The 15,004-nt window shown below is 40.5% G+C and overlaps 2 protein-coding genes across 2 annotated transcripts; both read right to left on the bottom strand.

Moving 5' to 3' along the window:
- Positions 1 to 847: 847 nt before the first annotated feature.
- nppa (natriuretic peptide A) lies at positions 848 to 4,323 on the bottom strand. Its single transcript, XM_037684050.1, has 3 exons — positions 4,213 to 4,323; positions 3,726 to 4,029; positions 848 to 1,129 (listed from the first exon to the last, which is right to left on the bottom strand). Exons 1-3 carry the CDS (start codon positions 4,321 to 4,323, stop codon positions 1,125 to 1,127), a joined length of 420 nt encoding a protein of 139 aa, XP_037539978.1. The 3' UTR covers positions 848 to 1,124.
- A 5,833-nt stretch (positions 4,324 to 10,156) lies between these two features.
- nppb (natriuretic peptide B) lies at positions 10,157 to 11,020 on the bottom strand. Its single transcript, XM_037684455.1, has 3 exons — positions 10,880 to 11,020; positions 10,301 to 10,580; positions 10,157 to 10,167 (listed from the first exon to the last, which is right to left on the bottom strand). The coding sequence occupies exons 1-3, from the start codon at positions 11,018 to 11,020 to the stop codon at positions 10,157 to 10,159; spliced, it is 432 nt and encodes a 143-aa protein (XP_037540383.1).
- Between the last annotated feature and the right edge of the window lie 3,984 nt (positions 11,021 to 15,004).

Consider the following 15,004-nt stretch of genomic DNA (forward strand, 5'->3'; position numbering starts at 1 on the left):
CATATATACACACATATGCATGCATACATATATACACACATATGCATACATACATATATACACACATACGCATGCATACATATATACACATATGCATATATACATACACATACTTATGCATATATACACCTACATGTACGCATACACACAAGTACCGACATACATACACATACATACATATATTCATGTACACACATACATATATACACAGACAGACATACATATGGTGGTGGTTTGATGTGACAATCTGATTTTGATTAGTGACCTTTCTTACACCAAGATGCAGCCACTCAAAATGGAAGTTGGTACCTCATCTACTTTTCAAGTTATACTCACAACATGCACAGATGGATGTAGGGTATTTCCAGTAATCCCCTCTTCACTCAGTGATGGGGAACAACAAACTGTGTCATGGAATAGTGTAGAGTTTTTACCTGAGTTATTGTAGCAGCCTTTCACACCACTACACCTTTTTTGTTGAAAGACTTGTTTTAAATGTAAGAAAAACAATTTAAAAAATGTCTTCATGCAAAGTCTTCTATGCTTGTAGTTCTGTAAGCATCGCTCAGAGGTATTTTGCCCTTTTCTCTACACTTCATGCTCTACAACTGAGAAAGCACTATTCATAACTTTTTGGCAGACCACCCCTTAAAAATATTATGAATATCCCTGTTATAGTTTTGTTTAAACATTGCGCTTTATATTATCTTAATATATTGTTTCTGCCATATAAGTGCTTGGTTATTACTTTGATATTACTGTACATCTTTATGCCTAAATGTTAGATCGTACAAACTTTTACACCACTTTTTCTATGTTAATAACAGGTCATTATGTCAAGTGCTGCTGGAAAATCCATTTATTTGTATTAAAAATAATATTGATCTTTGTTTATTTATACATTTTTTGTTAGCAAACAAAACCAAGTTACATTTTAGAAAACCAATGGTTTTCAAGTTGATAATGTTGCACAGTAGGAAATAAATCACATTGGTGAGAGATGATTTGTCCAGTCAAACAGTGACCTTAACCGTCACTGATGTATAATGACAGAAATGTAGGTGTCCTTGGTTACATCTTCAGCTCCAACATAGAACGCTCCATGTGTCCAGGAAACAGTGTCGCTAACCTGTTGGAAAATCACACAAGCATAACACAAAATTTATAAGTAGGTTTTTACCACTAATAGGAGCTAGTGCACATTTATGTTGCATTTTTGTAATTGCCTTGACAGGTGGCTGTTATTGTAAAGGGAGAAAAATAGTTCTTAAAATAAATTAGTCAAATGGGTAGTCCAGTAAACTAGAATGAATTGTGTCTATACTTGAAGACCAGCATGTGTCACTATGGATCATATCTCACTGATCTAAAACAGTTGGAAACTAGTAGGATGGGGGCTGGCTGTTGTTTGTGCTAATAAACAAACAGCAGTTCAGGTTACCAAGCCTTTCTGTAGTCCCTGGATGGTGTCTTGCAAGAGGTGCCATCTATCTGGGGATTCCCTCATTCTACTGGGTGACTTCAGTACCCATGTTATTAATTGAAAAGGGGGTGATTTGGAGGATCGTCCTCCCTGAGCTGAACCTGAATTATGTTTTTATTAGACTTTGGTCCTAGGCATGGGCTGTTGATAACTAACATCATCTTCAAGCATAAAGGGGTCCATAAGTGTACTTGGTACCAGTCCACTTTGGGCCAAAGGTCAATGATCCATTTTGCAATTGTGTCATTGGACCAGAGGTCCTATGTTTTGGACACTTGAGTGACGAGGACAGAACTATCAACTGATCCACACCTGGAGGTGAGGTGGATCTGGTGGTGGGGAGACTGCCAGACGACAGACATGGAAAACCCAAATGCATAGTGAGGGTGAACTGGGAATGTCTGGTGGAGCCTCCTGTCCATGTGATCTTCAACTACACCTCCGGGAGAGTTTACACATATTCCGGGGGAGGTCTGGAACATGGAATCCAAATGGGCCATGTTCAGGGCCTCCATTGCAGATGCAGCTTCCAGGAGCTGTGGCCTGAAGGTCATTGGTGCCTGTCATGGTGGCAACCAAAAGACCTGCTGGTGGACACGAGCAGTTATGAAGGCCGTCAAGCTGAAGGAGGAGGCCTTAAGGACTTGACTGTCCCAGAGGACTCCTGAAGCAACTGACAGGTACAGGGTGGCCAGAAAAACTGTGGCTTTTGTGGTTGCGGGTGCAATACCCCAGACATAGGAGGAATTCAGAGAGGCCATGGAGGAAGATGTTAGGTTTCTTTACCATGGCAGAGGTCACCAAAGTAGTAAAAAAGCTTCTCTGTGACAGGGCACTAAAAGTGGATGAGATTCATCCAAAGATGCTGAAGGCTCTGGATGTTGTGGTGCTTCCATAGTTAACAAGTCTTTTCAATGTCACATGGAGGACCAGGACAACACCTATAGAGTGGCAGACTGGGATGGTGGCTCCCATTTTTAAAAGGTGGGCTGGAGTGTGTTCCAACTGTTGTGGGATTGCACTTCTTGCCCTTTACTCCAGGGTGTTAGAAGGCAGGCCTCATTCATATTAAAGGGAAAGTGTACAAGATGATGGTGCACCCAGTCTTACTTTGTGGAGCTGAGGTATGGACATTAAAGTGAAAAGAAGAGGAATTCCTGAAAATAATAGAAATGTGGATGCTACGTGGGATTCTTGGAGAATCCCTCAAGGATAGACGATGAAATGACGATATCAGAAAAACTCCTGGCGTGGCATGCATCTAGGATAAAATACAGGAATCAAGAATGAGATGTATGGGTATGTGCAGCAAATGGAAGATGAAAGCACGGGAAAAAGACTATTAAATGCAGAAGTATTCGATCAACAAAGCAGGGGACAGCAGAAGACGAGGTGGATGGATATGATCCAGTAGGCTATGAAGACACTCCATCTCACAACAGATGATACGTAAAACAGAGCCAAATGGAGAAGGAGAATCCATGTGGCTGACCCTGCTCCGAAGAAGCAGGATGTACAGCCTCAGATTCTGTTTGGAACTTTTGGATGTTTCTTTTTGGTCTACCTATTATTTTCTAGAGTTGTTGGTATTAGCTCAACATTAAGACCCAAGCTGACTGGGAACAGCAAACATGTTTTGCAACATTTCGTGTTTAATAATTTTCTACAAAAAATCTTAATTCTTTCCTGCATTTCCACCGGCGGCTCTCATTTCTTATCAGTCAACCAGCTGCTTCCTGAATAAACTATTCCACTTTATTATTTTTTTCTAAAGCTGAAAAACGTTGGCCAGTAAACGTTTTAAAATTTAATTCAATTCAACTTTGCAAAACAGGGAAAAGACAATGTATCTGTAATTTATTACAAATTTTTTTTAAATTATATAATGTATCCAAATTAATCCTGTTTTCAAATGTTAATGTTTATTGCACTTGTTTTTTTTTACAGGAGAGCAGCACTCATTTTAAAGTGTGGCATAATGATTTTTGCTTTCAACACATCTAAAAATAAAAAAAGCTGTTTTGATAAAGATGGGACAATGATGACCCAAGTATCGGAGGGACCTCTTCAGTTTATTTTAAAACACCTAATGAAAAAAAATATTGTTTTATTTAATAAATGATGAACTAGAACCCTAAATAGTCGCTTTCATAGTTTGCTGAAGCTGTTACGGTGGTACATTCTGACCCGTGACTTTTCTTTCTTTCACCTTGGTTTTAATGTACTCTTATCATTATGATACCTCTTCCAGTGTTGCATCCCAAACCGCTGACATTTCCTATCCGATCCATCCTGGCTCCAAAGCAGCCAGAGGCTCGTTTTTTGATGCTCATCAGCAGATTCTGTAGTTGGCTCCTCTGACTTTGTGCGTTGTTGTGACTCGTCGCTAATGGCTGAGGTTTCTCTGACATCCACGAGTCTCGGTCCAGACTCCATGCCCTGCTGACCGGGCTGTGCTCGCGTTCCTGGTTTGTCTCCTCGTAATCAGCTTCGGTTTCTTCCTGGTTTTCTTCATCCAGTGTCTCCTCGAAGCGCTCCATTAGAGACTGCATTGATCAAAGTTTCACGCAATACATAGTCTTAGATTTAATTACAATATTTCTAGTTTAAATGTTATGCAAAACATGTTAAAAGCTTCAGACCTCGATTAGCTTATTATATAATAATAATCATCTTTATTTTATTAGTTCAGCATACATAATGGCTCAAGTGTGAACATAAAATCTTACCCTTAGCTGATCCAGGTCACTGGTAGATGAAGGCCTTCCCAGAACGTGGCTGCTAACCAGACATTGCTGACAAAACAAGGCCACCATGCTGCACATTACCACGGCTCTCATCTTGTCCTGATGCTGCTATCAAAACCCTCCCCATGATGTTATATACATGCTAGCACACATACACACACCCATAAATATACACTGACTGTGCTGCAGACAGACAGTGACATTGGTTCCTCTCCTCCTGTGCATTCTGTCACCTCTGCATGATAAGGCAGCAAGTCAGATGGGTACTTATGTGGTACTTGACAATAGGTGTTTGTGTGTTTATGTACAGCATGCGTGTCTGGGTATCATCATGAGTGCCAGCCAGCCAAGAAATAACTTCAGGAGTCATCTTTGTGCCCGCTGTCCAGACATGTTTTAAATTAAATTCAACACTCATCGTACAAATATTTTACACTTCACTCACTTCTGTGCGTCCACAAACCACAGTTGGTTACTCACCATTTAAAAATTAAACAAACATAATGTTAAGTACAGACAGAGGACAAGAGAAAATGTGTTATTTCCTAGTCCAGCGCTCAGAACATCCATCCATTATCTTTACCCGCTTCTTCCTTTTTGTGTTGTGGGGGTCACTGGTGCCCATATCTAGCAGTCACTGTGTGAGAGGTGGGAAACACCCTGGACAGGTTGCAAATCCATCAAATGGACACAGGAACAAACAATCATCCACTCTCTTACTCACACCTAGGGACAATTGAGAGTTACCAATCAGCCTAACATGCATGTTTCTGCTCTGTGAGAGGAAACCAGAATAAAAGAAAACCCACGCATGCACATAGAGAACATTCAAGCGCCTCCCAGAAAGGTTCCCGGACGGGAATTGATCCTTGACTGAGGCAGCCACTGTACCGCCCTTCAGAAAGCAGTAACATCCTTACAATGTAAAATCCTTGTTTATGTCAAAAATCAGTCATGTTCATACTCTTTCTATGGGTTGCTCTGACACATGGCAGTTTTGTTTTATTTTCAAGTCCCACAGTGACGGGGGACATTGACATACCAATCCGTTCCACCAGAAGTCACAACTCAACTGTTTATACATATTCACACTTGTAAATAAATACTGTTCAAACTTCTACGTGTCTTGGAGTTGCTCTTACGGTCACAACTATTCTGGGTATTAGTAAAATCCTTAAACAAACTAACTAAAAATTAATCAATTCATTCTCTGTTATCTAAGGCAAAATTAACTCTTTGAGCAGGAATTATTTTGGCTTTCATACAAGTTCAAGTTTTTTGGGGGGGTGGGGGTATGTCGGTTCGCATCTCTTTTTTAAGCGTCACAGAAAACTTGGTAAGGAAACTGAAAATTATTTTATTTATTTTTTTTTTCAGAAACAGATCCTGTCTAACCCTGAATGATAAGAAACACCTTTGTAACTGTGACTTTCCTTCCCTCCATTGATTACGGTGACATTATTTACATGAACGCTCCTACAAGAACCTTGCAGATGTTGGATGCTGTCTATCATGGTGCACTAAGATTCATAACTGGCTGTGATTATCGTCCCCACCACTGCACCCTGTATTCACTGGTTAACTGGACATCATTAACTTCACGCAGACTCTCTCACTGGTACATTTTCATCTTTAAATCACTTCTTGGTCTGCTGCCTTCATACATCTCCTCCTACATGTCTCTGTGTGAGTGCAGCTACAGCGTGCGCTCTCAGGACATTATTACCTGCAGTGTTCCCTCAGTGAGAACTGAACTGGGCAAAAGGACCTTCTCCTACTCCGCTCCTGTTTCCTGGAATATCTTACAAAAGATTTTGAAGTTCTTAACCTTGACCTCTCTAAGTGGCTTCAAACATCTGCTAAGTTCCTGGCATAAACCAATGCAGACATGTTTCTGTTTATAGTTTTTTTCATTGCTTTACAAACTGTCTGTTTTTGTTTCATTTTTTAATACCATTTTCTTTTTTTTGTTCTTTTCAATTTGAATGCCTTTTATGATGGTCTACTGTTGTCATAACTCTGTTAAAATCAGACCTCTTTTGTAAATGAGTCCCTGTGGCTCAATGGGATTAACCTGTATAAATAAAGTTTGAATGAAAAAGTTCAAGTTCAAGTTTCTTTATTGTAAATATCAATAATATCTCTTTTTTCATTCTTGTCTTAAGTCATAAATTCTGTTTTTCTTTCTTCAAGTTGCTCTTAGGCAGCATGGTGGCACAGTTGGTAGAACTGCTGCCTCTCAGCGAGCAGATTACCCTGGTTCAAATCCCGGTACATGGGCTGGGTGGGGTTTGCATGTTCTCTCCGTGTATGCGTGGGTTTTCTCCAGGTACTCCAGTTTCCTCCCACAGACCAAAAACATGCATGTTAGTCTGATTGGTAACTCTAAATTGTCTCTAGGTGTGAGTGAGAGAGTGAATGGTTGTTTGTCTCGTTTATCTCTATGTGTCTCTGTGATGGACTGGAGACCTGTCCAGGATGTCCCCTACCTCTCACACAGTGACTGCTGGACATGGGCACCAGTGACCCCCCATGACCTGCATAGGAAGAAGTGGGTAAAGATAATGGATGGATGTCATGAATCACTGGACAGAATTCAGTAAAATGCTTCAATTCAGTTCAGTTTATTTATAAAGCACCAATAGTCTCAACAGACGTCATCTCAGGGCGCTGAACAGAAACATATATAAAATAGTAATTTACGACTTTATCTGAGGAGCAGACTGCTTTGATTTTAACTCCTTAGCAGAACTCTCATCTTGAGCAAGTGAAGGCGACAATGGAAAGGAAAAACTCCCTCGTGAGGAAGAAACTTTTATCAGAACCAGGCTCAGGACAAGTGGCCATCTGCTTTGACCGGCTGGGTTTGGTAGAAACAGATGCACAATGGCAGTTCAGGAATCACATTAAGATAGAAATTGTATCAAAAGAGAATTATTCAATTTTAACAATTTGTTTAAGGAAATTAGGTCTATTTGTCCTCTAGTAGTCTAAGCTTAAGAAAGCATAACAAGCTGACCCTAACTATAGGATTTATCAAAAAGGAAAGTCTTAATCCCAGTCTTAAACTGGACAATGTGTCAGCCTCACAGACAGAAACTGGAAGTTGGTTCTACAAGAGAGGAGCCTGAGAACTGAAAGATCTTCCTCCCATTCTGCTTTTGGAAACTCTAGGAACCACAAGTAAGCCTGCGGTCTGACAGCGGAGTGCTTGGTTAGGAAAATTTGGAACAATAAGATCTCTAATATAAAATGGAGCTAGGTTGTTGAGAGCTTTGTAGGTTAGAAGTAGGATTTTTAATTCACTTCAGGACTTGACAGGGAGCCAGTGGAGAGAAGCTAAAACTGGAGAAATATGATCTCTCCCAGTAACTCCAGTTAAGACTCTGGCAGCAGCATTTTGGATCAAGTGAAGACGTTTTAAAGAAGTTTTTGGACATCCAGATAACAAACCATGGCAAAAGTCCAGTCTAGATGTGACAAATGCATGAACCAGTATTTCTGCATCATTTTTAGATTAGATGTTTCTATGTTTGTGATATTACGCAGGTGGAAGAAGGTGGTTCTAGTAAAGTTTTTAATGTGGGGGATAAAATCATGTCCTGATCAAAAATAACACCAAGATTTTTAACATTAGAGCTGGAGGACAGATTAATGCCATCCAAGGAGGACGAAAGACTGAAAAATGAATTCCTAAGATGCTCAGGTCCAAAAACTAAAACATCTGTCTTGTCTGTGTTCAACAGGAGAAAATTTAGGGTCATCCAGGTTTTTATGTCTTTAAGACACGTTGATGCTGGAGCACAGGATGCTCTCCACTGCACACCTGTAGAAGGAGGTGAGGACTGAGCTTCCCTGACCAGCTCGTCTCAGCCTCTGAGGAAGTAGAGTCTCTGATGAGCTTTCTTGATCAGGCTGGTGGTGTTGTTGCTCCAGCTGAGGTTGTCATTCAGGTGTACACCCAAGTACTTGTAGCTGGATTCCACTTCCACCGCAGATCCTCCTATGTTTGGGGGTGGGGGGAGGTGAGTTTGTTCCTTCTGAAGTCCACGGCCATCTCATTTGTCTTCTTCACATTTATGTGAAGGTTATTCTCTTTGCACCAACTCTCCAGATGTTCCACCTCCGCCTGTAGCTGGACTCATCGTTGTTTGGGATGCATCCCATATTTAAATAATCAGGTGGAGTGGATTCATTTATTCTAACAAAATCTTCCTGTTTTAGCCAGGTTTCTGTCAGACAGAATAAATCAGTATGATGATCAGTTATCAGGTCATTGACTAACAGGGATTTAGAGGAAAGATATCTGATGTTCAATAGTCCACATTTAATGATTTTATTATTTTGTTCTGGTAAAGTAGTTGTATTTATTTTAATAAGATTATTATGGTTAATAATTTTAGAGCTGATTTTTGGTTTATTTGATTTGAGCCGTGGGAGAGTTGGTACTGTCTCAATGGGGTTTTGGTTGGGTAACAGAGAAGCAGCAGCGAGCTGTGGAAAACTACATCTCTGCTTCCTGGACTGATTTCTAGACTGGACCGTTAATTGTCAATAATCTGGATGTCCAACTGAATCAGCTAAGTTTTCAGAGAGAAGTGCTGCTCCACATAAGGTGGGATGGATTCCATGTCTCCACATCAGACCAGGTTTTCTCCAAAATGCCCTCCAGTTGTCTACAAACCCTACATTGTTTTCAGAGCACCATCTGGACGCCCAGCGGTTAAAAGCCGAAATACGGTTAAACATGTCATTGCTGGTCAGGTTGGGGAGGGGGCCGGAGAAAACTATGGCGTCAGACATGGTTTTTGTGAAGTTACACACTGAAGCAACATTAATTTTAGTGATCTCTGATTTAAGCTGATGAAGATTCTCAGTCATCCAGGACATGATGAATTCAAAAAAGCGTTCAATCTGTTACAAATAAAATCCAGTTGTTTTTGTATTGAACGCTTTTTTGAATTCTCTGATGTAAGTAGCCGAGTGTCATTTTCGCCAACGTGAATAATGATTTTACTGTATTTCACTTTAGCTTTAGCCAGTAGCTTCAGGTGGGATTCAGTGTCGCCTGCTCTGGCCCCTGGAATGCATTTGACTGTGGTTTGAGTCACAGGTGCCACGTTTTGAACTATGGAGCTGCCAACAGCGAGAGTGTGCTCCTCGGTGGACGTCTCCCTAAGCACAGAAAACTGATTTGAAAGTTGAACGGGTCGGTGGTTGACCGATGGCTTAGTTTTAGTATTATTTTTTTCTTTGGATCATCACCCAGTGGGCCTGATGTTCAGGGTAGCTAAGTGGAGGAACCTGATTTGAAACGTGGTTCTAAACTCTTAGAAAGAATTTAGTGGATGCACACCTACAACTCAATAACATTTGGGGGCAACATAATTCAAAATGGCCCCTAGAGCTACATGACATTACCAATAACTTAATTTCCCAACCTTTGACTTTAATCTCAACACAAAGCTGAAATGTCTTCATATCCACTTTAGTTGGAATGGCCCCAATATGCAGTTGTACATTTCTATTGATAAAGAATAGTTTTGGTGCTCTTCGTGGTGCTGCAAAGTCTTTATTCAATGCTTTGTAAGAGTTTTGGTTCAATGATTTCACAATAATTTTCAAATTCCCCTTCAGTTCATGCAGTCCTTAGAAAAAAAACTGAAACTATCACAGATGTTGGTGTGCAAATGAAATGACTTTATTTTGTCAGAAACTTTGCTCATTTTATTTATCAACGTTTGTAAACATTTATTAAACATTCAAAAATACATAAGAACCAAAAACATATATCTTTAAAATAAAAAGTTTTGAGAGCCAAAAGATACCCAATAAATAATCATAAATAAATAGTAAAAAATAAAAATAGAATTTTGTACAGACGTTGCAGTTCCAGAGTTTGGCTGGTAAGACTTCATCTTTTTTTCTATTTTGGATCTGTATGAGGACAAGATAAGGTGGGAAAATACAAGGTAAGTTTCACTGAACTGTATAAGATATTAGCAAAAATAACAATGAAACTGTATTATTGTGCTGCCATGGTGTTGTGCCTTTTTGCAGTAACACTTACTGTATCTTCCGATGGTGTTGCAGCCCAGTGAGCTCATGGAGCCTATCCTGTCCATTCGCCGTCCGAAGCAGCTAGATGATCTCTTGGACGAGTCATTACGAAGGCTCTTCAGGTCTTTGGCTGAAAGAAATTTTCTGATTTGTGTTTCATCCAGTCCAGTTGCTAGCTGTTCTTTGTTTGCTTCGTCCTCCATGTTGATGAGACTTTCTATGTCTGTAGCTGCCCCCTGGTCCAGCTGGGTCTGCTCTGAATCAGTCTCCTCCAGTTTGTGAAGGAGAACCTGCAAGATCCATGTTAGCATGTCATTAAGCTTCCATTATCATGTGAGTGATATTCATAAAGAGGACCAGAATGTTTTAGAAAAAAATCAATAATGCTTTTTCAAAGTATGATCCCCCCCTTTTTTTATAGATAGTGAATTAGTGAGCCACTCAGCTGAACACATCTTTTATATCCCAGTCATTTACTTTTTGATGAAAATAATTCCAGTTCCTCACTGGTTAGTAAGAATTTGTAAGGAACCACCCATTGCATCAGAAAATACAACTTTTCAAAACAACATTTTGTTATTGGACTCACCTTTAGGATATCCATATCTGTTGCAGTGAAAGCCGTGTTGATGGGATAAGTACTGAACAGCTGCAGGTTGAGGATGAGGAGAAGGCCACATAGAGGAATGGAGGATGGATGCATGGTTTTTTGAGAGCTGCTGCTGCTCATATCAGTGATGAGTTGATGCTCTTACCTAGTGGCTGTGTTGATGCTGGAGCCCACAATCTCTGCTCTTTTATACTTAAGCCTGACACCAAGGAATGCCAGGAATCTGACATCAGGCATTATGCATTCGTAACACCTGACTCTGATAACAGAAGCTGGCGGAAACGGCTCCTTATAAAGTATTGTATCTCAGATATGGAGCACCAGTATAACATAGCCTTTTCCATATGGTACTTTGTTTTAGCAGACTAGTCAGCACCCCCAGTGCTCACCCCACACCCAAGACTTTGTTGTCACTGAACTATGGGACATTGTAAAATAGTTTAACAGTATACCAGTGTTGCTAAATTTAAAGGTCTACGTGATGCTAGTAGTGCAACCCTGTGACCACTTGACTGAAAGTCAATTCTTTAGTGGAAATGAAACACTACACATATTTTTCCAATGTCTACTAAAGCATGGGGTTTACAATTGTTTTTAATTTAGACAATGTTGAAGTCTTGCAACCCCAAATTAATAGAACTAAAAATTGTAGGTAAAAGAGTACTGTAAATAAAAAAAAAAAGGCTAGCATTATTTGAAGGTATGTGTATCACTTTCAGCTTTTTATCCCAGAATTGTAAAGATGATCTTAGGATGAGAAAAGAGGGAGTTGTTGCTTCATTGTTACAGTAAAGGATATGTAATTAATTTGATGTGTGGATTCCCTTAGTTATGCTGCTATAGGCTTAGACTGCTGGAGGACAAACTGAGCAGATTTCTTCACTCTGGTGCTGTCTTTACTTGCTCTACCTGTTTTGTAATTGTATTTTTTTTCTATCCTTGACGTGTGTTTTTTGTCTTTCTTCCTATAGGGGGTACACCTGCATCTACACCTGGACCTGCCGTTCTTTGTTTGTTTCTCCTACATGTACTCTCAAACCCAGCCGGTCGAAGCAGATGGCCCTTGTCCTGAGCCTGTTTTTGATGGAGGTTTCTTCCTATTAAAGAGGGAGTTTTTCCTTTCCACTGTTGCCTTTGTGCTTGCTCAGGATGGGAGACTGCGATGAAGTGAAGAGTCAACGTGTCTGCTGGCTGCCTTCCTTAGATAGATAACTTTTACTAATTGGTTTTTGTATGTATGTGAATGTTTTTGTACAGTGCCCCGATACAACTTCTGTTGTGATTTGGCGCTATATAAATAAAATGAATTGAAATTGAAATGTCACGTTCAGTGCATCTGTTGTTATCAACTCTGAGCTACTACCACATTAAAGTTTCAGCTAATTTTGTCAAATTGACCGAGAAATATTTCGCAAACAGACAAACAATTCAATACTAATGGTCGATGCTAAAGTTTAACAAAACTATTGATCAGTATATCACTTGGAGTGTGACAGCAGCACCAAACCGTCTCAGTCTGGTCTCTCTAACTTTATCTCCCAGTTGTTCAACCTGTGCTGTACCTCTGATGATCTCATTCCTAATCTTCTCCATCCTTGTCACTAACAAGGAGAACCTCAATATCATCAGCTCTGTCACTTCCAGTTCTGTATCCTGTCTTTTTGTCCATGTCTCTGTCTCCAAACCATAGAACATAGCTGGTCTCACCAACATCTTGTAAACTTTTCCTTTGACCTTTAACCCCACCCTTTTGTCACAAATCATTCTAGACAAATGTTTCCATTCACTCCATCCTGCCTGGACTCTCTTCTTCAGAGTCAGAGTCAGAGTTTCTTTATTTGTCATTCGCATCACATGTCGTATATGTGGTGGAACAAAATTATGTACACAGGGTCCCCGTTACATCAAACAATAGCAAAAATATAAAGTGTAAAAAGAAACAGTAAATAAGGATCTGAGATATAAACTAAGATATACGCTAAACAAACACCTAACTGTACACTAAAAGATCTAAGATATATGCCAGTCACTAATGGTGCAAAACAATACACCGAACAACAGCAGCACGATTCTCATAGGTTCTGTTCGGCTATCATTTACACGAATAATGCGAGCACTAACATAAACTAAACTAACATAAACTGACATTTATTCAAAGCATGCAACAAAAATACAGAAACAAGGCGCCAAAAGTGAAAAAGAAATAAATCTAGCAGCATGGTCCTATTGGCAGAGCGGTTCTGATAACAGTGAGGTTTCTCTCAGCAACATGGTCCCGTTGGCCCCATGGTACTGTTAGCAGTGTGGTTCGGTTAGCGAAGTGGTGTTGTTAGCAAAGTTAGCAGGTCTTAGTAGCAGGTCCCTTCAGCAGCATGATGATAATAAGGACCACAGCAGCTGCCTCCCAGACTCTCCTCCAGAACCAGGTCCAGCAGACAGAGAACATCCAAGGTTCCCTCGCGGAACCAAGTGAGTCCGTAGAGCTTGGTCCAATCAGGCAGACGGAGGATCTTGTTAGCAGCATTAGCAGGTCTAGTTAGCAGGTCAGCACCCCAATGGTATCAGTGACTGCAGCAGCTGCCCTCCCAGACAGTCCTTCAGAACCGGGTCTGGCAGATGGAGAACATCCAGGTTTCTCCACGGAACTGAACGGGTCCGTAGAGTTCGGTCCATGCAGACAGATGGAGGATCATGGAGACAGCTGCCATGACAGGCCTGAGCCCAAGGCTGGAAGGACTGAGCCATGATGGCACGATGGCAAGGGAGCGACACAGAAAACTCCACAAGTGTGTCGTGGTCATACCCGTACTGTGGATGTGTATTGTAGATGCAAAAAAAAGTTAAAACAAAAATAACAGGAACAAAAAAATGATAAAAAAAAAGATTCTTAACCTCTTTACCACACTTCCTGTTTTCCTGGACAGTGGACCCTAAGTCCTTAAAGTCCTGCACCTTTGCGAGCTCTGCTCCTTGTAGCCTCACTGTTCCAGCTGCCCCCATCTCATTCACACATGTACTCTGTCTCACTATGACATAATTTCATTCCTTTTCTTTCAAGTGCATACCTCCAACTATCCAAATTCTCTTCCACGTGTTCCATGTTCTCACCACAGACCACAATGTCATCTGCAAGCATCACAGTCCAAGAGGATTCCTGCCTATCCTCATCTATTAGTCGGTCCATCTCCAGAGCAAACAAGAAGTGGCTCAGAGTCGATCCTTCATTCCATCCCACCTCCACCTTGAAGGTATCTGTCGCTCCTACAGAATATCCATCCATCCATTATCTTTTACCCGCTTCTTCTATTTTGGGTCACGGGGGTCACCGGTGCCCATGTCTAGCAATCACTGTGCGAGGGGCGGGGTACACCCTGGACGGGTCGCAAGTCCATCAAAGGGCTGAGGGACCACAATACAAAAGAATTATAACTAATAATTGGTTTAGCATTAATCAGTAATCCTGATAGAATATAGCATTGATCAAATGGTGTGTAAAAGTCTGGATAGGAGCAGTAAGTGGAAGGAACATGGATTACTTCCCCATCTTTGTGTACAACAGGTCTCCTGCCAAGCCCTGCTTCTGCACTGAATGTGACTTTTATTGATTTGGTGCAATCACATAAAATGACACCTGCATTTTGGATCTGTAGCTCTTTGTGAGGGTAAAGTATTTGCTCTCGAACTTCCTGAGGTAAACCAACAGTATTTTGAGAAAACACAATATTACGGTAAGTTTTTCCTGACATTGCCCTAACAGGCTTTGTAGTTTATCGATCCTCTTGGTGGTTGACTTAAAAAATAAATAAATACACATTTGCTGGGTATAATCATCAATCTTCCCTCTATAATAAACAGTTTGTTTTTGTTTAATCTTCAACCAAATTGTAGCACATACTTGATGTAATCACTTCACTATTTATTTTGTTGTAATTCAAGGATTCAAGGTTTTTTATTGTCATTCGCATCACTCGTGGTACATGAGGTGGAATGAAACTATGTACACAGGGTCCCAGTTACATCCAAAAAAATACAAATTGTAAAGAAAAACAGTAATAATTGTAAGGAACTCTCGTGAGGGTTTGGACCAAGATCACAACACAACAG

The sequence above is a fragment of the Nematolebias whitei genome, chromosome 11 (assembly GCF_014905685.2).
Source record: "Nematolebias whitei isolate Nwh7 chromosome 11, NemWhi1, whole genome shotgun sequence".
Lineage (NCBI taxonomy): Eukaryota > Metazoa > Chordata > Actinopteri > Cyprinodontiformes > Rivulidae > Nematolebias > Nematolebias whitei.

Excerpts from the sequence above, each read along its gene's own strand:
- nppb (XM_037684455.1), bottom strand. The coding sequence starts at position 11,020 with ATGAGCAGCAGCAGCTCTCAAAAAACCATGCATCCATCCTCCATTCCT. Across the intron at positions 10,581-10,879 it reads CAGATATGGATATCCTAAAG|GTTCTCCTTCACAAACTGGA; the intron begins GTGAGTCCAATA and ends TGGATCTTGCAG.
- nppa (XM_037684050.1), bottom strand. The coding sequence starts at position 4,323 with ATGAGAGCCGTGGTAATGTGCAGCATGGTGGCCTTGTTTTGTCAGCAA. Across the intron at positions 4,030-4,212 it reads GTGACCTGGATCAGCTAAGG|TCTCTAATGGAGCGCTTCGA; the intron begins GTAAGATTTTAT and ends TGATCAATGCAG.